This window comes from Branchiostoma lanceolatum, chromosome 19, assembly GCF_035083965.1.
Source record: "Branchiostoma lanceolatum isolate klBraLanc5 chromosome 19, klBraLanc5.hap2, whole genome shotgun sequence".
Lineage (NCBI taxonomy): Eukaryota > Metazoa > Chordata > Leptocardii > Amphioxiformes > Branchiostomatidae > Branchiostoma > Branchiostoma lanceolatum.
Window position 1 is genome coordinate 1,159,085 of NC_089740.1, and position 22,907 is coordinate 1,181,991.

The following is a 22,907-nucleotide window of genomic DNA, read 5'->3' on the forward strand; positions in this document are numbered from 1 at the left end:
TGAGAATGGCTCAGTCCAGTCAGACATATTTTGAGGCACGAGGGTTATCTTCCCTGTGTAGCTGCCATGCGCGATTGTAACGTACTAGGGCCGTCTTACACAAGGTTGAGGAGGATTCGGTAGTTAGGTGGTGCGTCATTTAGGGGAAATCCCGAAAAGGTACGTCGTTTACCCTATACTATACATTTAACAATGAAAACTATCCATTTTATATGGGTCACGGAAAGAAGAAGGTATTGAATTACACAAAATTTGTTGTCTACAAATGTGTCTTTTGAAAACATTTTCACACATTTACTCAACATTAGTGGAAAAACATAAATGTCAAACATATTGCAAAAACGAGAAGCGGACAGGCAGTGTTACTGCGACGTTACCATTTAGATTATCCCCTTTTCGAAGTGTGAAATGTAACACTACAATTGTCTTCCGACTCATCATGCCTTACGCACCATTTGAGTAATCAGGATGCCTTCAGGGAAAAGGGACAGGAACATTGAAAGGTCACGCACCTATTGCTGTGCAGTGGGATCTCTGTCAAGGATGCTTACCTCTTCTCGTTTCTATTCTTGTATACACACTTTTGAAGAAGCCCTACGCTTCTATTCCCTTTCTTTTTTTACTCCATTTGACTTCCTACAAGTGGTGTTAGATACGCTAACTAGGATATTGTCCATACGGCCCATGTTTACTTCACAGATTATTACCTGGATACAGAAAGACGCTGAGTGTCTGAGTAGTGTGGGCGCCCGTACGACGTCACTATACCAGAGAGAACAGTGTGTGTATCTGTAGGTTAAATGAATCTGTAGAAGGGATCTGTGCGCAATCTAACGTTAGTGCCATCAAGGTCAAGGTAGTCAAGGTAAAAACGTCCCGTCCGCCGCCAGCCGACGTGTGTGTGTCTGTCGGGGCGTTAAAGAATTACCAGGAAGGAATTGAGAGGGGGGGGGGGGCTTCAAACGTTACTAATAGAAACAGAGTTTGAATCTAGGTAAGTAATGATATAAACACGCAATATTACAGTAAAATAATATTTATGTTTAGCCATACCTAGTATGGCTCAACATATTGTTTTTACTCAGGTTTCTTCTTCTTCTCCTGTCAAATCTTCAAATCGATTCATCTTTGTCATTTTTTGACCAAATGACTTGAAATTTGATACAAAGGTAGTGTAGGCAAATACCCTTAGGCCATTTTTTCATTTCTTCGATATTGACCTTGAAAGTGATTTTATTGAGGTTTTCCTGACCAAAAACGTACATTTTGGCCTCTTGTGCTCTGGAAATACATTCAAATGACCTGAAATTTGCTATGGGGGTACATTGAACAAATATTCAAAGAACCCCATTCGCACTTTTTCAAGATACAAGATGATACAAGATGTGTTTTATTGGTTTATCGCAGTTCACATACACTGAATTAAAAACCAATGTACAGTAAGTTCCACTGCTGTCGACGTACATAAAATCTCGTGCGCATATAAAATCTTATACATAATACACATAGTAGACAATATTGTTTCTTCAAAAAATCGGCAAATATGGCGCAGAAAAAGATAATAGTTACTGAACAGAGCATTCCCAAGGCAAACACACCGAGATTCAGCAACCATACTGGTTGAGCAATTTCGTGAGGTACGGAATCGGCGAGTTACTGAATCTCAGCGTATTTGCCCTAGGAATGTTCAGTTTGTGCCCATTACGAGTGCGTCTACCCGAGATTTCAGATCTTCTACAAGGCAACCAGTGTTCGAATTCGGAACCTAGCAGGGATCTGCCAAACTTCAAACACAGTCTCTCGCGCCTTTCAGACAGGGTGGTGAGACCCAGCTGAGTCAGTGCCTCCGCATATCCAGGGTAGGCTCTGCCGAGGATGATACGGCAGGCTCTTCTCTGAATTCTCTCCAGCTGGTCCCTTTGGCGATGTGTAAGTCCGGGATTCCAAATGGGGACAGCATATTCGAGGAGGGGTCTAATGTACCCTATATAGATGGTAAGTAGTTCTTTAGGTGAGAGGTTGAACTTTCTGAGTCGCTTGAGAATGAACAGTTTTCTTGCGGCTTGCGCTGACATGTAACTTTTGGCATATATTACTTCAAAATACGATTTTGCAGGGTATTTTGGGTAGAACATTGGGTATTTTCCTCATATGACCTAAATGTCAGCGACCCCAAGTGCACCTGGCCTGACCTGTGAGACTGACCATATGACCTAAAGGTCAGTGACCCCAAGCGCACCTGGCCTGGCCTGTGAGCCTTGCGACCAACTGATTGGCCAATTGAGTTAATCTATTTATCTTGCATTTCTGGCACAGGTGTGCTAGTATTCATACCAAATGTGGTATGGGAATGTGCTTACATGGCTTTGTTCACTTTTTTTAAAACAAAGATACACATCTCCAGTAAACTGTTCCTATGTATTAAACCAAAATGATGTGAAATTTGGCATATGTCTGCCTTGATCATGTACACAGGCCCTCATTCAAATGTTTGCCATACAGCCTTTCAAAACGATTTTTGAAATAAACAATTTTTTCGTTTCGTTATTTTCAACCAAAAATGTATACTATTGAATCATGCATTCAAACATAGGGGTGTCACATTTTTATATTTCAGCCATACTATCGCTAAAATATGTTGTTTTTGGTCATTTCCTTCTTCTCCTGTCAAATCTTCATATATATCATTATGTATACTATGGAAAGCTTCATTCTTGCCTGGGGTTAATCTTTTTTAATTCAATTTTGAAGTGGGTTGATTATGCGCAATAGTGTAATTTTGAGCGGATATTTTTCGACTGGTCTAGTTAACAGGTAGATGGCACGGAATATCCCATTCTTGCAAGGGGAGGATTCTTTAATTATTTATTTCAATTTTGAGCTGGAGTGATAATGAAAAAGTCCATTTGTTAGCAGAAGTGTATTTGTTTAAGTGGATATGGTTTTGGACTGGTCCATATTGTGTTGAGGTGCTACTGCAAGATTCCATCCCTGTATGGAGAGACTAATTGTTTTTAAACTCAATTTTGGACTGGGGTGATCCATTTTTTAGTGGAAATATTTAAGAAGGGTTCATTGTCATTTTGGGACAGTCCATTTTTTGCATGGCGAGGAGTATGGCTAAACATGCTGTATTTGCTCGCAGATGTTGCCTTTCTAGTTCTCTCTAGATTTTCGTGATTCATGGCTGTTGATTGTAGTTGGCGATATTCAAAACCGCACGTCTTCAATCATTGACGTGACTTTTTGTTTTGTTTTGTAGAGAAAGTCATCCTTCAATGATCTTGATACAATTAACATCATCATCCTCATCGCCGCTTTTCAGTTCACACTGGGGCGGGCCGTCATTGTTTTCCACCTTGCTCTGTTTGCTGATGCCCGCTGTTTATCCAGTCCAGACATCTGATTGTAAAGATAGTATTGAAATGTGACAAACAACAACTACCAGACCTTCCGGTCTTCGGGGTTCAGTCGTCGACGTAAGACTAAGGGATTTATCATATTGTCGTAATGTATTTGTTGACGCTCTTTAGAATGTTTGTTTGTTTGTTTGTTTGTTTGTTTACATTGCATACCCGGTAAACACCCTATGGCGTAATACAACAATACAAGTTGCATATCCAGACAGATTTATTTGATCTACTCACACCAAGAAGGACCTCTACTCTTTTCAATAAGTGTGAACGGGACCTCCATGTGACATACTATCCGATTGACGTCCCTATCCTGAAGCTAGGTACTCATTTTTACCTGTGTCAAGTAAGGAAATCAGTGAAAAGCGCTTTTCCCAAGGGCACAACATGGGAGCCAGTCAGGGTTTCGAACTCTGTACCTCCGGGTACTGAATCAACAACCACAAGAAACCGTGCCACTGTGTTTCTGTTTGTTTGTTTGTTTGTTTCTTTATTTGTTCATTCGTTCGTCCGTTCATTCGTTTGTTCGTTCCTTTGGTCGGTCGGTCAGCTGGTTGGCTGGCTGGCTTTTTGGTTGGTTGCATAATTGTATTGTTATCTATAGGGCGTATTCACGTGACGTCATCGCCCCTGCCCTCCGTGGGCGGCCATGTTGGTGCTCACCCTGCAGCGAAGTTTCTCGGTGTCCGACGGTCTCTAAATTTCCAAGGAATGCGAAGTCGTTATGATCGGGAAAGTTCGACGTTGAAAGACCTCCAGTTTACGAACGTATCTCAAGCAACGACTACACGGTGCCGCGACTGTGTTACACAACGGGCCTGTAATTTGCTTTTCGACAAGATACAAAAGGTTTCCATACACGTTCACTCACGCTGATTCTCAAACTTCAACTATTTAGATCCGCTGTTCGTATGTCAGAAATCCACTTTTGTTTCAGTCGTATGTTCCCTCACCTACACGAGAAACGCCCAACCAATCTTACTGTTACCCGATAAGTGTGTGCTTTATCAGTCCCAATCCAACATCTGACCACGAGGCAAAACACCATGATTGTGAGACAAACGTTTCGAAGGGAAATTGTGAATGGCGTAGAAAACATCTGCTACTTATACGGAGAGTTCCATAGGGCTCCACTATAAAGTGAGCACCAAAATGGCCGCCAGTGCTCGTTGCTAGGGGGAGGGTCACGTGACTGAATACGCCCTATATCCAATCGCAGCTGAACAACAAAAATACAAAGGAATAATAGTAATAACGAAAAATTGAGTCATATATGAGATTTCCTCGGTCCTTCCTCATTTAACATTCCATTGATCTAAAGTGAAATACCTAGTAGACATAATTCAATCGAGCAACTAATATGCCACACTGAATGTATTTTATGGATGATATCATCCGGGCAAAATGCAAAAAAAAACGGCGCGAGCGTGAGAGAGAAAAATGATTTACAAAGAAAAGAATATGCCTGGATTTATGAGAGCTGTAAAATGATGGAATTAACAGCCTATGATACGAGAAAAAAACAACCGCCTTTTTTTCTGGAGGCAGGGTCTCTTGTTTCAAAAAATGGTGTAACAAATCATCATCTAGAGATGAAAATCAGATGTACACATATTGCACAATATATCCCAGCAGGTACGATTTATCAATGCTGATTTATTCCAGGTTAGTCTGGTGATAGTTGATTTTGGCATGTCGTGTTCAAGGCCACGATGATCAAATGACAGATTTACCTGGGACTTATCTCTATTGATATTTAGGTAACTATTACCTGGCGCACTTAGCAGATTCACATGGATTTCGTCAATATTGTCAAATCCCACAACTTTGGTAGGTAAGGTGATGACTACAGCCACACATTCCGGTCTTATCCCACCAGGAGTGATTTATTTGTGTAAACCATCATCAGATACCAGAGGGACATAATCAGTTATAATAAGTTAATTATTATATCAAAATTCAGTAACTTGAATAACACCTTGAGTTTATCTCATGTCGTCTATCCCTTAGTCTAACCCAATACCCTTGGTCGAACTATTTGACCATTTGGACACCACAGAAGATCTGACAACCAGTTTTCTCCACCCTTCTCGGAGTTCTGTTTTTTTTACAGTTTCACTTATTTACATGCTACTTGTCCCTTCTTTGATATTATTCTCTGTTGATTTCCGTTGTGTATTACCAGCACTCACTGTTCCTCCCTGGAAGGTTCCTGCATATTTGTGGTTAGTTCCGATGACCGTGACAAGTGGAATACCACTTCAGTTTTGTTTTCTTGACTGTGGTTAGAGACCTTCGTACGGGCTTGAATTTGTTTCTGTTCTTTAGAATTGGGATGCAACCTCTGCATGTGATCGCAAGAATCTTCCGAAATGCCATCTCTGTGTCTGTGGCCTGTATTCACCTTTCGGGTTTTGCTGTTGAAATAAGTTATGAGTTCAGTGCCACGTCGTCCTTGCATGTACATGTTTAAAAGTAAAAAGTAAGCCTCAATAATAACCACACTCCAAAGGCATGGAGTTGAGAATGACTTTAGTGCAGCGACCGTCTCATCTAAAGCAAACTCGAATTCCCTTCGGCTACAAGTCAACTTGAGCTTTGTTTCTTCAACCTCTCCGATATTTGTAAACCTGCGGAAAAATCGTAACTTCATATCAAAAGTAATGTGCAACATTACCTTATGTGAAGGATACACCCATTTCCGGGAATTGTTTAGCAAAAAACGACTCATGTTGCTGATGTACGTGTTCCTGTGCCTGTTTTTGTTTGTTGTTGTTGACTGTTTTGTTGATTGTTGTACAGGATTGAACGATGATGACTGCTGCTGTAGTGTTCGAGCTGCCCCGTGTGTGGCTGATGTACGTGTTCCTGTGGATGGTGGCGATGACAGGAAGCTACATGCTCGGGTGCATCACCGTCCATCAGACGTAAGCCATCTTTCATATTGTTACCTCGGTGAAGGAGGTTCAGCTCCATGCACTGGAGATATTCTTTTAGGTCCGCCCGTCTGTGTGTTTGTGTTTGTGTCTGCATACATGTCTATATAACCTAGAACGTTATGGATGGATTGTGATGATATTTTAATAATACTTAAAGGTATATGGGTACAGTCTAGTTCTTCTGAAGTGGAATGTCAAGGTCGATTTGACATTGTATCGTCTGTTAAAAACATCCCTGCAAGTTACTTTTAAAAAATCTTTCCGGTGTTTCTGAAAACTTCTCAGGTGTTACATCCGTGAAAGATGACATCAGGTTGGAGAATAACACGGTTCTTTTATTCACACCCAAACATACAGTCACAGCCTACGTTCAAGTGTTCCTGTGAAAACTTCTCAATGTTTCTATGAAAATCTATTCCAATTTTCCTCGTCGCAACATTGTAAATGTTCAGACAGAGAACTTTAATTCAAGATAGGTGTGATCTTTAACTTTTCAGGTAAATACATGGTCTACTTAATTCAATTAACGTTTCTCAGGCGTAAGATACAGTAGTTCAGTTATGTAATTATAACTAGATAATGGCGCAATGACACGGTTACGTAACTAGACGATACTATTTTTACTATTTGAGCACGAAGGTAAATTCTAAAAGTTTGTGTATGACTTATAACTATTAACGGGGGTTGCCCTACCTTAGGACGCGCCCTAACTTAGGACGGTTTTTTTAGTGATCTTGTTATGCATAAGTACGCCGTGTTTGTGTCCACTGATTATGCTCATAAGGAAGATAAATGAACCAAGTCCATGCACATAATTTTTATTTGCATTCAAAACATATGTGTACATATTCATTTCTTGTTTTGTCGAGAATAGTATTTTGACGATAATGATGGCAACGCTTAGTAGAGGGTCACTGCGTAGCTAGACGGCCCGACACCTAAATATACGACCTGTGCCAAGCAGATATACAACTATCATACACATAAGAAATATAACTTCATAAAACAAACAAAAATTGGGTCTTTAAGTGTTTGTTGAGACGAAAACCGACCAAAGAAAACAACGTAAACATCGCTGCCGTCTGGCAACGTTGTTTTCCCGCCATTTTTGGGGCCGCGATGCTGGCGGACGGCGATTCAACGCACAGCTTTGTAACGCTCTAACATGTGATTGGTACCGTCTATGAAAAGGAAACTGAATACAGATATGGCGAAGATATTTCCCAATAAGTAGACGGAGTATTGTTGATGTAAGCGGTGTCGTTTTTTCGTAATGATTTTGTAAGTCGGGTCGCATGCAAGACGTACGTCGGGCCGCGCGCAAAGTGCGTAGTAGCCCATTTCCCGCCGAAACATGAGCTGGGATGCGCTAGATATAGCCATTCTCACATGACGTGAGAAGTGCACACCGTCAAAATTTTCCGGTCAAAAGAAAGCTATAATATAGCAGACTTCAACGCTTATTTACATTTTCCTAACTTCATCACCAACTTCCGAAGTGAGCAAAATTGACCAAAGCGTACTAAGTTAGGCACACTATCTGGCGTAGCACTAAATCAGAAGGTACTTTCGTGTAAACGTCTCACAGCGTTTGCCGCTTGTAACTCGGAGCGTGAAGGGCCCATGAACAGTATGAATACATTTCTTGTCCATTTATGTTCTTCAGATGAGTGTGTTCAAAATTCATTCATTAAAACATGACCATTCTCTGGCAACCAGCAATGGAGCGCCGTGAGTTCGAGCGCGTAAAAAAACGTCCTATGTTTGGGCGACTCCCGTTATATGTTACTTGCCTATAGTTCGCTATGTAACCGCCTTCAAAGAAACGAAAATCATAATCATCTTAAGCGCAACTTAAGTTGAAACCAATCAGACACACGGTTTCAGACATCCGAGTGTGAGTCATGATCTGTGACCTCGAGCAAGAACCGAAGCCTACTGCGGAAATTACGGCTGCTCCGAAATAGTGGTGGCTTTGTCCTCTGTGGGAAGGGAAGTATGCCATTTTCGTCGCATTTCTCACATTTAAGGACGACCCAAGTAAATTAATAGATTCCACTAATGTGTCCTAAATCAAAGCCAGAGGGAAAAGGATCCAGGAAGAAAAATCAAAATGTGTGTTAAAGATATAGTAAGTTTCAAATATTTTACAAATGGTGACAAATTCCTGTAATATATCTTTGTCCGTATGTCCAATTTGTCTATTGTTAGAAGATTGTACAGCAATGTACATGTACTGGTCTTCAACGCACTTTGTGCACATTTGTCCTTTAAAAACATTTTGTCATTTCCTTTAAAACATTTTAAGTAAACAAAAAGTATCCCTCCCACAAGGCCAGGGTGCAACTTTTGTTGGAACGTATAGTAAACTGTTGCAAGTTTTTATCTGAAAGAGATCTTTTTATTCATCGGAGAAGGTCTGGGCAGATTCTAAACCCAAGAAACCCAGATGAGCCAAACAAAATGTCCGCACCAGGGGTGTCACATTCTCAGTTTGGATACAAGATAACCTTATTGGAAATCGCGGTTTAATTGACAACCGATGTACAATTATTATAAAGCCATCAAAAGCGATTTGTGGTGATTGCGCGTGAGATTAAAGCAATTGGTGACATCTTCTCACTGCAGTTCGCTTATCGTGTCATCATGCAGACGGCTGCCCGGCTCCTCAGTAGTGAGACTGCCCCCACAACCTCGAGCACATTGAGCAAAGTCAGGCCTACTATATGCTTCACCTCAAAGGAGGATGACTAGTTTACCTACTCTCTAAGTATGTACTTGATATTTAAAGATTAGTCTGTGGGTGTATTCCATTGTCATAGTCATTTTGTATCATTGACTAATATAGAAGGTTATCTAAAATACGATCTTGTTAAAAAAGTGATATAATGCGAGATTTAACAACTGCGTTCCAATCTATTGAAAATCAGATCTTTGTTTCCTATGTCATGTTGAATGGGCTACAATTATTTTATCTTTATCTTACAGATTGATGTAGAGCAAACTCGTACAGAGAAAAACAAATAAAAACTGTGCACATGTAGATACAAGAATTTAAAGGAGGGTTTAAAATCTTTATAAGTATTGAATTAAGTCATGATCATTGTTCGGTATGTACCAATGAAGTTCTATGGCTAAATATATTCAAACCCTAACAATGTTGCCAATCCCCCAAAAAAACAAGAGTTCGGAGACCTCAAATCTCCATGAAATATATATTATGCAAATTAGGCCCACATTTGCTTAATTCATATTCACCTTTGTTCACTGTCATATAACTTCCAAATGCCACAAGTATGAAATTCCAGTTATCTAGTAATATGGAATTACAGTATTTTTCTCATTAATTATGCAAATTAGGTCTTCATTTGCATAACTTTCATCTATCAATGTCCCTTTATTTCTCAGTTACATATGTTGCATCTTTGCATTTTCACTGTCACTGTGTAAGCTGCAACAACATGCCTGGAATGGAAATATAGATTTTCCTCATCACCTATGCGAATTAAGTCCAAATTTCCATAATTTGCACTTGATTGTGTACATCTCTGTCCAAGCAACCTGCATATTAAATAACACAGAAATCTGTCGTTCCTTTGTTCAGTTATTCTCCTTGGAAGATTTTGACAAAAACGCCAATGCAGTTCCAGTGTCACATACCAGGGGGCCCAAAATCGACCTTGACCTTTTTTCTCCCAACACCTATCTACATACCAAATATCTTTACAATCCATCCAGACGTTCTTGAGCTATGCTGTCCTCAAGCATCCTGACACACACACACACAAACAAACACGTACACGCACACAGACACGCTCAAAACAATATCTCCATGAAAAAATCTTAATTTTTCATGGAGATAATCATACGAATGGAGCAACGGACGTATTTCTGACGCAATGCTGTGATATTTGCTTACATTTCATTCCGACCTACAACAAAGACCCCGTTGTTACCAGGATTCACGAATCGGGATTCACCCAAGGATCCAGATTGACGAATCCTGGTGTGCAAGATTCCGAAGGCGATTAGTCTACCCCTGGGCCCGGATTAGGACTGTTCACACCAGGATTCACGAATCTGGATCAATCCCAGTGCCTGGGTAAATCCCGATTCGTGAATGAACGGGGTATTTGTTGTGGGCCGGACTGTACTTAACCGTAAGCAAATGTCAGTGTTGCGTCAGTCAGATGCTGCCTCAACATAAAGTTATCGGACCGGTAAACATATGACCTTTGTCCACCTCTCCAACATGCCCGCCTTTGTTATCAGACGACACGAAGTGACACGTGTATAATTTATAGGGTTGGGGTCGCCCGGTGACAGTGTGGCAGCTGTATCATCATCCCGACGAATCGATCGCATTGAAACTCAGATTCAAATCAACCATGACCCGCCAAATTGCTTCCTAGTTTGCTTTAGTGACTAAATCTGGCAAAAAAACTCGCCAGTGAGATGCTGGAAGGTGTCAGCTTTTAAAAGATGTTTTCAGATCGACCGTTTTGGCACTTTGGAAGTGATAGAAGCTAGCCGCAATAAACTAATATTTTTCAAACGTTAAATCGCGGTCACTTTCTATCACTTCCAAAGTGCAAAAATGGTCAATCTGAAAACATATTTTAAAAGCTGACGCCTTCCAGCATCTCACTGGCGAGCTTGTTTTGCCAGATTAAGTCACTAAAGCATACTAGGAAGCAATTTGGCGGGTCATGGCTGATTATGTTGAGCCCAACATACTGTTGGGCGCAACATACTGTGTTCGTAAGGTTTCTTTCTCTTGTCAAATCTTACAGTCGACGCAGCTCGGTCGTCCCTGGACCAACTGAGCTGAAATTTGGTATACAGGTAGAGTGGGTAGGGTAAATACCCTGGGATTTTTTTCTTCATTTTTTTCGATATTGACCTTGAAAGTGATTTTATTGACTAGAGGTTTTCTTACCAAAAACGTACATTTTGGCCTCCTGTGCTCTGGAAATACATCCAAATGACCTGAAATTTGCTATGGGGGTACATTGAACAAATATTCAAAGAATCCCATTCGCACTTTTGGCAAACAACACTTCGAAATACGATTTCAGAGGATATTTTGGGAAGAAGATCGGCTATTTTCCTCATATGGGGTCACTGACCTATAATTCACATCTTAATTCATCTGGCCAGGTGGACTAATTCGGTCAGCCAATGAGAGAGCGCAGATTTATCAAGCTCAACCTGATTGGTTGAAATAGTCAATTTAATTAGGGGCACTACTCTGACAGGTGCAGACAGGCACAACTTCACTACACCCTGGCTCCCATCCTTGTGTTGTTATGTTGAGCACGGCAATCTCACGTGACGTCATGGTACACGGAAAGGGTTTTGTCGTCGACGAGCATGGAGCGCTGCGAAGCTAACGTTGCACGGTAAACCGCAAGAATCGACAGGTGAAAGGCCGTAGGTTTTCCGTACCCATGAGCGCAGAGCAGAGCAGAGCAGCCTGGCTACAAGCACTGGAAAGGTCTGATTCTCAGGAGGGGAGGAAAACAAACCCGGCAGCGTGCACTTTGAATTATGCCATGGGCTCAACATAACTACGACACGCCTCTCTTTTCGACTGAGGCAGTGTTACATTTGTTTTGCCCGTAATTGTCTGCATTAACTTAGATCTTTCTTCCTTACATGTTGGGCATACCATTAAGAAGTGATATTTGTCTTCGACAATTTCTTTATATGTAGGACAAAGTCTCTGACTGGCTGCGGCATTGTTGTGTCTACCTTTTTCAATTTCAAAACAGTGTACTCCGATTCAGAGTTTTATTGTATGAGTTATGAAGGATTTGTTTTGCACTGACAGGAGGTAGTTCTCCATACAAAAGTCTGCTTTCAGTTTTGAATATGTTTCAAGTTTTTTAAAGCTTTGCCGCAAGCTTGACAGAAGCTCGCCTTTAAAGTGCTCCTTGAAAATGTTTCTGAAATATTTTGCATCGACGGTTGTGTTCAGTATCCATGACAAACTGCCTGTGGAAGAAGCAGGCAGACCTGGTCCCTGCCAGCAAGAAGAGGATATACAACTACTAGATCGCAGCCAATTCCGAAAACATGTATATTTTGACATAATTGTAGATTTTCTGCGATGAAAGATTCAATATTTACAGTTTGTAATAGTTTTGCGGGTAAAGCTTCGACATGAAAATGATCTAGCTTATAGTATTTGTATTTACAAAAAGGAAATAAGAGAGAATGGGAGAAGACAAGTGTAAAGTTGCAATTTTGTGATTAAATAAAACTGTCAAAATTCAAAGTGTTATGTTTGCATTTTTGCTCTGAAGTTTTAAAAAATGGTAATATTGTGAGTGTGTGTGTGTGTGTGTGTGTGTGTGTGTGTGTGTGAGTGTGTTTGGAGAATAAGTCTGATCTTCCTACCAATTGCTATCCAACTATCCATCCATCACCAGTTTTTCTCAACAGTGCATTTTTGAGTGGGTATTTTTCGACTGGTCCAGTTTACATGGGGATGGCACTGGAAGATTCTATTCTTGCACGAGTGGAGTCCTTTTTTTGAAATTCAATTTTGGACGAGTGGTTATGCAAAAGTTCATTTGTTACCAGAGGTGCCTTTTCTTTTCAAACTCAGTTTTGGACTGGGGTGATCCATTTTTTCCAAGTATTTTAGAATGGTCCATAATGTATGGGGCTACCTGTGAAAGAGTCTGTTCTTGCATAGGGGTCAAATTGGGAAATCTCATTTTCGGGCTGGGATGACTTGGCAACTTTTGAGCAGAAGTATTGTCTTCAAATTTCAATTTTCCCAGGTGTTATTTTGGAACAGTCCATTTTTTGCATTGGGAGGAGTATGGGCGAAACATGTTGTATTTGTTCGCAAATGTTGCCTTTCTAGTTTGAATCTGAGTTTCAATGCGATCGATTAGTCGGGGTGATCATTAGAGGGTGTGGACGTCAAAACGCCGGTGTTGTAAGGAACAATAAGAAAACAGCTTGTCCTTTCAGGTCAATGATCAGCAAATGTGTAAAATGACTTTGATGAATACATGTATTTTATTACCTCCATGAACATAGTCTGATTTATCATTTTGGATGTGTGTGTGTAGGGGGGTTGTTCTGTGTTTCCGCAAATTTGGGTCTACATAGCTTAAGAACCTCTGCATGGATTGTGATGTCATTTGCTATATAGGTCAAAGGTTAAGGTCGGCTTTGGGCGTCTGTGTGGCTTTCCTTGAGACTGCAGCGGAACTTACAATTGCGATTTTTGCATGTTTTATCCTGGGCATGCTATGTATATATGGTCTTGATTTCTTGGTGACAGATAGCTTTTTATGTCGTGATGGAGTGGTATAGGTTTGATGTCATTAGCAGCTTGCTCTCGAACTGAAGTTTTTGTCAGAATCTTTCCAAGAGTATATCTGAAGAAAGGAACGACGACTTTGCATGCCGCTGAGGTAGTTTAGACAGAGATGTACACAATTAGATGAAAAATCAAGAGTTGATTTTTATGATTAAATGAGGAAATTCTATATTATTCCAGTGTCTTCCGTAATTCTTCAACACATGTAACATATGTAATTTGTGGTAGACTGGTAAGCTCAATTAACATTTATCCGCCAGGTTATATAGCGTTATAACAACTACCATGAAAAACAGTGTATTTGAGAGATCACATGTGCAAACTTTTCAAACAATAAGTACTGTTTAATCACCGTCTTTTTTGTTGTTGTTGACAGGATGTACCAGTATGGATGGAATTTCCAACCACGCGGGCCGTCGGGAGATACCGAGAACAGCTCTGCTCTGATGGGGTCACTAAAAGTTAGTTTCCATACTTCATGTCATTCTGTTCTGTCATTTGTGTTGTTGTTCTTGTCTTGGTACACATGGAATGTTGGTTAGCAGGCGAATTAATTGTTTTATCTTCTAGCTGTTGTTTAGTTATAGTACTGAGGGCTCAACTTTTTCCAGAACTGTTCATGTCCCTGATTTTGCTTCTTGTTATTGAGATCTATACAATCGTTGTTGTAGCATTGTAAGAAACACAATGTTTATAATTCGAATTCTTTTTTCAATCAACTCGATGATTTACTGAGTAACTTGCCAGAGAAATACTGGCCAGAAAATCACAGGCCAACGACGGGAATTGTCCCCATTATGGTCAATCTTTGCATTTCGTTTCAGCAATCAAATGAAAAGTAGGTTTTCTCTAGTACATGGCGTCAGAAATGTTGTCCGTAGGACACCATGTACTGTTAGGGCGATGTTTGTGTATTTGTTGTTGATCAATCACCCACAATGTTGTATTGATGTTCTATCTGCAACTTTACAGGAGAAAGAAAGAAACTACGGTCCGTGGCCTGGGAACAACACTTGGCGGGAGCAATATTTCAAGTCGTCGGGTGAAATCAGGTGAGAAAATGAAATTCAACTACAAGAGTCCGTAGGACACAATTCTCCGTGAAGTATTTATAGTATGTACATTAGTCAAGTATTGACCCACACAAATTGCATCTCTGCTCAGTCCAAGTAGTGGTTTAGAGCAAGTAAAGAAAAAGTGTTTGTTTATCTTTTTCTTTCAATATAGGAGTGGTCAACCTGCTGAAAAGTATGTTTTTACAGCATGGCACAGATGGGATCTAGAAATTCCGGGAAAAGTCACAAAGTTAGATCTAGATGGCCCCTTTTCAATTATCAACGAACCATTCAGCCTTACAACTAAGACGTATCAGAAATCACAAATATGCAGTAAATCCTCTTTCCACAATTTATTGCAGGCCGGCCTGATCTATATCAAGCTATTTGCAATAAAAAAGGCTAATTTATATTATCGTAACATTTCACGAAGGTCAAAGGTCACCGGATCTAACCACCCGGAAGTGACACTGGCGCGCGCACTTTTCTGAGAGATATTTCTCAACAATCTTTCATCCCCTGCGTAAACTTTTTACATTGTCACAGCCTCCGTATTATAAACTACAAGTGTGGTAAGTTTGAAGGTCCAGAGATTTACCATTTTCACACTGTGCGTAAAAATGCATCGTCCGTCCCGTGCGCACATACTGTATGCGAGTTGCGAGGGACACGGCATACTTAATACACAGACTGGAGCTCACTCGGCACATGTTCGCAGCTAAAACTCACAATTCCCGTTGCCGCATTGGTATGTAACTTGGTATATCGTTTGCTAGGTTGCGTGTGGTGATGCACGTTGTCTATTTTTCAATTTAACAGTGACTATACGATCACAGCAAGTAAGGAAGATTTATACCCCGTATCTGCCTGAAGTATTCCAGTCATGCATAACGGATTATAACATGGTCCCTATGGCAGGGCAGTGGGACATAGCATTAATTATAGGGGTGCAATTACGATATTGGATTGACGTTTAAAGTAGTTATGGTGTAACAAAGCTATTGTGCATCACCACGCCGAACCAGGCAAACGATATGCAAAGTTACACACCAATGCGACAACGGGATCGTGAGTTATAGCTGCGAACGCGCAAACAAATGCATTCCCAATACTCCCAGAAGGAGGTCATCCTCCTTCCCGGAGTAACAAGTAATTTCATTGATTTTAAGATTCCCATAGGATTGACTTTGACTGTTGAATTCTGATGATTCGTCAAAGAACGAAGAGAAAACTAAGGCAACAAATTGAGGAATTACAAAACATTCAAAGCGATTTATGAAAGAGAAACATATTTTAGATATTACAAACTTCGAACATCGCAGAGCAATGCGTAAACTTCGCATCAGTGACCATTCCATACACATAGAATCTGGCAGGCATAACCGTACCCCTCTGAATAATAGAACATGCGAATCCTGTTACCACTTGATGATGATGATCCACTGTATTCTGCAGCTCAGGTGACCACTTAGAGTGTTAAAAATGATACACACTTTTACTCGATTGTTCCTTATATGAATATGAGCGCCAATCGCTGTTTAATACAATAGAATTAGACAACAAATGTACAAAAATGTCAAAGCAGGACACTTTCGTAAACCTGATGTCATGTAAGAACGGATATATCATGGAAAACGTATGTAGTTATGTTTTCAAGTGTTTCAAAATTAAAAGAGAGAAGAAACTAGTAGGTGATAAACATTAGTTTAACAATAGTCCACAGTTTTGTTTGTTTTTCTACTTTTCAATGTTAGAATATAACATTTTATCAATTCATGTTTTACATTTTGGTTCTCATAGACCACCTGTGGTCATTTAATTTGTGCATTTAGCCCATCTGGGCAGGAACATGCATCAAAGACTATTATCATCATATATGATTCATAAATAATATTTGATAAGAACATGTGGTGACCATGTAACGTAACATGACCATTTAGCGTCCGATTTATTCAAAACGTTATTTATCTTAAAACCGCGCACAGAGCCAAATGTTATACCAACGGGCAGAAATATAAGCTCTTCTAAAAAGAAAATGCATGGTCTGTAAGTTTTTCTCCGCCTGTTTAACGCCGTGCGAGCATGTATCTATACTTGGGTATATGATGCAGAATTGTGCCAGGCTTACCCATTATCGTCCACCTCAGTATTTTCCCTTCTAGCGGTATGCTTGAAGAACATAGACCAGAAAAAAATACACAGTAACTGTCTCCTGCCCGGCCCAACATCCAGCCCCGCAACGCACCACCACCACCCTGGTCCTGGCACCCCAACATGTTGTGGCCACCCATGTTTCCTATGTGGTAGGATTTTTTATGAATAGCAAATGTATGCATATGTGTATATATATATATATATATATATACACACATATGTGCCAGGACCAGGGTGGTGGTGGTGTGTTGCGGGGCTAGATGTTGGGCCGGGCAGGAGGAGGTCCCCATGGAGCAGCAGGAGGATGTGACCCGGCTGTGGGTGGGGGGTGACTCCAGGGTCCAGGTAGAAGGGGGTGACTCCAGGGTCCGGGCAGAGGGGGGTGCCTCCAGGGTCCGGGCGGAGGGGGTGACTCCAGGGTCAAACAGGACGTCTCGGTAAGGTGGAAGGATGATCCTTCGTTGTAGGAGGCTGCTGTGTAGGAGAGTTCAGCGGGTTGTAAGACGGTCCTTTCTTTGGAGCCGACACGTTGTGTCCCTGTCCATGTGTGGAGGCATGGTTCGCCATTGGAGAACTTATAGGCCGGTGGACTGGACTTGAGGCAGGGAAGGTCTGACCCTGATTTAGTGTAGACTGGTGGCTAATGAGTGAGCGCGAATCCGACTGGCCGTGCCTGCTTGTTTGAACACCAATCACTCATCTCTGTATGAACGGTTCGGTGAGAGGAGATTACTACTGGCAAGCTGACTCCTTCGGCCCTTGTATTCGCCTAGACCTATGAGGGGGTTCACTGCTCTCTTTATGTTAGCAGCCAGCACACGGACCCCGTATCTGTTCAGATGGTAACCATCTGAGGTGTATAGGGATTTCTTGATTGTTCCTGCGCTGTAAAAGTTCGAATTGTCAGTGATATGTACATGGTTTGTCTCATCCGCAACTACTTTTAAGTAATAGTTAAAGGATGGGCGGGGCGAGTTTATGTGGATTTGGTACAGCCCCGCACCCCCCTCGGATTTTGTTGGTAGCCCTCGGGCGGAGTCAATTTATTCGTTGGTTAGTCCACCTCTGGTACCTAAGGGACCTTACTATGTGGATTTAATCACAAGAAATACACGCTCCTGATTGGCTGAGGAAAGAGGGTCATGTCCTAAGAATGAGTTTACGTCATCACCCAAAGCTTGGAGGTTAGGGTCATCCCTTGGGAGGATGGGAGATAGAACAAGATTGGTGCTTGGGTACTTGTCATGGGAGACCTGGACGAATCCCTCAGACACGGTTGTTGCGTCGCCCGCGTCCCGGATATCGTTAGTCCCGACGTGAAACAGTATAACCTTAGGGGCAGGGAAGACTGAGTTCTGTATGTAATCTTCGGCTTCTGTCAGGTTGAAAGTCACATCCTTTTTGACGCTTTTGTCGGGGTAGAGAATGTCAGTTTTAATGGGCCTTGTGTTGCTGTCGCCGATGATTAGCACGTCTGGCGTCAGCTCTTTGTTTTGTTGATTCCGCTCCGTTGTTTTCTGCCGTGAGCTGTTTTCCATATAGCTCACACCTGGATGTGTTGTTGTACGTCTTCCTTTGTTGTCCTGTTTGTGGCGGTTTACACTTGTACTCGAAATGTCGGTTTGTTTGTCACCGTCATTGTCCAAAACCTGGAAGAGGTTTTGCACATTAATAGTGGCGAATTCTTGTAGTAACTTGTCTGCACGTTCTGCTGGCGACATGAAGGTTTGAGTTTCTACAGACTGCAAAGGAGTAGACACTTTCTGGACAGTGATTGTTAGTTCGTCGACTTTTTCCTGTAGTGATTGGATTTGTTTTTGAAGTTGAGTGTTTTCTTGAATCAAACGCACGTTGTCTTCCATCAGCCGTTTCTTTTCGTCTGAACAAGGACATTATATGGGGAGTTTTCAAAATCGTTTCTATCAGAGATGCAGCTGGCCAGGCAAGACTCTAACTTGGTTAGTAATACGTTGTCCTGCAAAACGGACAAGTTTGGAGAAACTTGAGTCGACGCATTGGACTGATTTGATACGTTGGACTGGTTTGAAACACCATCTTGACCGCCCGTAACATTGCTGTTCTCATCATAGAGGCTCTTCGGGGTTGTTCTGCATGTTAGACATTTATCGGTCGTCAGAGGCTGGTCACAAGTTTGGCAGAACTAATGACTATCAGACAATACATTCTCAGAACCTGCCGACACGGGTGGGGGGCTGACTATGCCACTACTGATTGTCGCTTTGAGTTCAGTAAATGTGTTGGCAAACCAAAGCAAGTAGGCCGAGCCTTGAATCAGGAGCTTTTGAGTTGACTTAAACACGTTGATGCTCACTGATCCGTGTTCTTTCTTGGAATTAGTGTCAATGAATGAGAACTTGATGTGGTGCCCATTTGTTCCACCGTCGATCGCCTGCGTTTTGTGATGTTCCTGGCATTTTTCAAGCCAAGTTCTAGCGAGGTTCTGGGGAAGGAATACAGTGATGCTCTGCCGATTGTGTTGGATGAGATAGTCTTTAGAGTTTTTGAGTTGCTTCTTGGTGACCTTGGGGAGATCCGGGACGACTTGATTGTTATCGTAGCGTTGTCTGTACGATGCGTCAGATAGAATAGCAAAGACTTTGTTCACCTCACGGTATCTAGTATCAGCTTCCTTGAATCTGCTGTCCTTGCGGCTGAGTTTGGTGGCTTCTTCATACAAGGTAACCTCTTTCTTGTAAGAGTCCACAACTTCTGTTAGAGTCGCTGTTGGAGGAACGCCGAGTTTGGAGTAGAGTCCTTCTTGGTCACCATTTTCCGTCGCCATGATAACCGTCAGCTTTCGGCTGGGGTGTTAGGATGAACCAAAAAACTGGCTAAAATCTTGCTCTGGCGGTCCAAATCAACTTTAAGATGAGCAAAGTTGACTAAAGTACATTTACAAAGTTGTAGAAAGTAAAAATATTACATGAATTACAAAGCAAAGACACAATAAATCTTGCACTATCGGGAGCGCGTGACGGTAGCGTCCGTCACCGCCGCCATCTTGGTAATAATGTCAAAATATCATTCTCGACAAAACAAGAAATGAATATGTACACATATGTATCGAATGCAAATAAAAATTATGTGCATGGACTTGGTTTATTTATCTTCCTTATGAGCATAGTCAGTGGACACAAACACGGCGTACTTATGCATAACAAGATCACTAAAAAATCCGTCCTAAGTTAGGGCGCGTCATAAGTTAGGGCAACCCCCGTTATATATGAAATACGTCATGTATAACGCTTCCGTGCAACTTGTTGTTACTGGTTCAGGAGTCTATTCTGTTATGTCGCTGGACGTAAACCTTTTTCATTGTTTTGAATAAAAGAGAGAGATGGCTAAGGATCATACTTATGACGTTCTTTGTTGCTCATGAGAACAGGCTTTAGCATAATACACCGCGACATGTGGACATGACCCAAACTGGACGTAAACTGCTCCCGCACGTAAATAGGTCATGTTACGTTACAGGCAGTTATTCTTTTCTGTAGGATTCCCATGCTTTAAAGACAGCAGCCGACGAAAATAATGCTGGGGTCGGTAGGTTTTTGCTAAAGTCGGCCGGGTAATCTGAAACCGATGTCTGTTATAAAAGTATGTCGTACTCAGGGGGTGAAGGAATCAAGCACAAGACCGAGGCTTCTATGCTGGATATGAAAAATGTTCATTGTTTATTGTCCCTTTCTTTCAGAAAAACAGTCAGTGAAGTTTTTACACCAGAACGAGATATTGTGCTCTTCTCAAATTTCGACAAGGACACGAGAAGTTGCCATCTTCATGGCGAACCTTTTCAGGAGTGTCGGGGCACCACGCCAATCAAACGGTACAGGACATGCGCAGTAGTGGGCGGAAGTGGTATCATCAAAGGTACCGGCTGTGGACCGGAAATAGACGGCCATGATTTCGTCATTCGATTCAACATAGCGCCCATCACCGGATACGAGAATGACGTAGGGGTGAAAGTTAACATGGTGGTGGTAGGCACCTTCAAGCTGCATATGATGAAGAACACGCTGGAAGCCGATCCCGACAGCCTTCACACGTTAGCAAAATGGAAGCCAGAGAAGTACATGGCCAGCATAGAAGAAATGCTCTCCAGATTAAAGTCCTACAACAATTCCATCTTCTTTTATCCCAAGCCTATCTTTAACCCTATGTCAGGACGCGGAACTGGACCGGACATGCATTTGAAGGCTTTGAACGACATTTGGAAAAACATTGGCTTAAATATTACCATAACGTACAACCTCTTTAACCTAAAGGATCTAACAGTCCAGTGAGTAAATTTTTCAGTATGACTATATCTTTTACTTCTTCCTGTTCTTGATCATGTAAGGGCGAGGATTGCGGATAGAATGTGGGCATGTATCCGTCCGTCTTTAACTGGTGTTTGAATAGCCTCTACCAGGCTTCACAGGTTGCTGGAAAAATCGTAGAAATTGGCCAAAAAATAGACAGATAATATGCCAGGGAAGTTAGTCTGCTAAAGAAGTTACAGTTTCCGACCTCCCGTGGATGGCAAATGGTCCCTATCCAGTAGCCGACTCCCTTAGCATACTATTCACTCTATTTGGCCAATTTCTACTATTTTTCCAGCCATTCGCGGAGCCTGGTAGAGGGTAGTGTTTGAAGAAGACAGGTGTAAGTGGGCACACTTCTTTAGTCTTCGTCAATTGTTTTCAAGATTTGTCTTTTCTGTCGAATCAAGCATGTGTCAGCGACGAATAACTGACTTTTTTTTCAAACTTCTTTTCAGAATGCTTGATCAACTGTATCCTAAGTTCAGGGCGCCCTCTGTCGGGATCATCACGTACCTGCAAGCGCTCACATTCTGTGATCACGTGAATCTGTACGGGTTCTACCCGCTCCCAAGGGACCCATTGAACAGAGTGGTTCCTTTCCATTACCATAACGATCTTTTGCCTGGTAACGGAAAAATACAGAAACCGCATTTCTACCAGTTAGAATATGATTTAATGAGGGAGTTGGACGACAAAGGGGTTCTTAATTATTCCATAGATAAATGCAGTCAACAACCCGTTACGTGATATTTGCTCCATTGAAAGGGCAAGCAAGACTCTTTCCATCTTTTTCATCTGGCCTTATAAAGTATTCAAAAAGTACCAAAAGGCGTCTAGTATAGATCATTTGGAGAATATTATAGTTAGGCGATCATTTTCAGTCCTAAGAAACGCCATATTTGTAAAAAAAAGGAACTATATTTTATTTGCCCTTTATCACAGACAATCAGTGAAACAATCAAACTACCATGAGTTGTGCCCCAGGGCCGTGGACGGGTTGTCTTCCGGGTGTGTTTCTTTCCGTGTCGGTGCAGTTCCTCTGCCGTGCCGTGTTACACGTGTGACTGTGTACTTGTGACCTTCTCGTGAACATGACGATGTTGTAACTCTTCCCATACGTTTTAGGTCCGTACGTTTTAGGTAATTTTGGAAGTGTTCCTTTCTCGACGTCTCGAATTGACCCCTCCCTGTCCTGTAACGCGAGAGGACGGAGGAAACGAAGGCTGTCGTCGTATCCTGATTTCCTCCTTTGACGGAGATCGACGGATTGTACCAACGACTTTGATGATCTCCATATACATATACCAACACCAAGGTGTAGGCTCCTCTGATAGTCTGAAATGAATCTATCATATGACATAAATATGTATCTATCTCTGATCCTCATTTCCCTACCGGTACCGCACATGTGTGATTGTATGCATGATAGTGTGCGTAGATTTGGATAAAAAGATATGCGACACAACATGATTTTGTTAACATGTATCTCCATCATAACCCCGGTCTTGATGATGATGATGATGATGACAAAAAAAGGAACTCCACTTTACAAAATCTCTACTTATCCCATAATAGAATCACGCACGTAAACCTGGGTGTTGTCATCAGATATCTTCCAAAACTGGGATGTGTGGATCTGTCAAGTAACAGACTGAAATCAGCTTATGGAAACAACCTCG

The 22,907-nt window shown here is 41.6% G+C and overlaps 1 protein-coding gene across 1 annotated transcript; it reads left to right on the top strand.

The window, feature by feature from the left end:
* Nucleotides 1-11: 11 nt before the first annotated feature.
* On the top strand, nucleotides 12-22,608 carry LOC136425766 (CMP-N-acetylneuraminate-poly-alpha-2,8-sialyltransferase-like). The gene is made up of 6 exons (XM_066414714.1): nucleotides 12-159; nucleotides 6,216-6,340; nucleotides 14,071-14,155; nucleotides 14,667-14,746; nucleotides 20,619-21,203; nucleotides 21,684-22,608. Exons 2-6 carry the CDS (start codon nucleotides 6,225-6,227, stop codon nucleotides 21,973-21,975), a joined length of 1,158 nt encoding a protein of 385 aa, XP_066270811.1. The 5' UTR covers nucleotides 12-159; nucleotides 6,216-6,224; the 3' UTR covers nucleotides 21,976-22,608.
* The last annotated feature ends 299 nt before the right edge of the window (nucleotides 22,609-22,907 follow it).

Coding starts and splice junctions, on each gene's coding strand:
- LOC136425766 (XM_066414714.1), top strand. CDS start 6,225: ATGATGACTGCTGCTGTAGTGTTCGAGCTGCCCCGTGTGTGGCTGATG. Junction 6,341..14,070: donor TGCATCACCGTCCATCAGAC/GTAAGCCATCTT, acceptor TGTTGTTGACAG/GATGTACCAGTATGGATGGA. Junction 14,747..20,618: donor AAGTCGTCGGGTGAAATCAG/GTGAGAAAATGA, acceptor CCTTTCTTTCAG/AAAAACAGTCAGTGAAGTTT.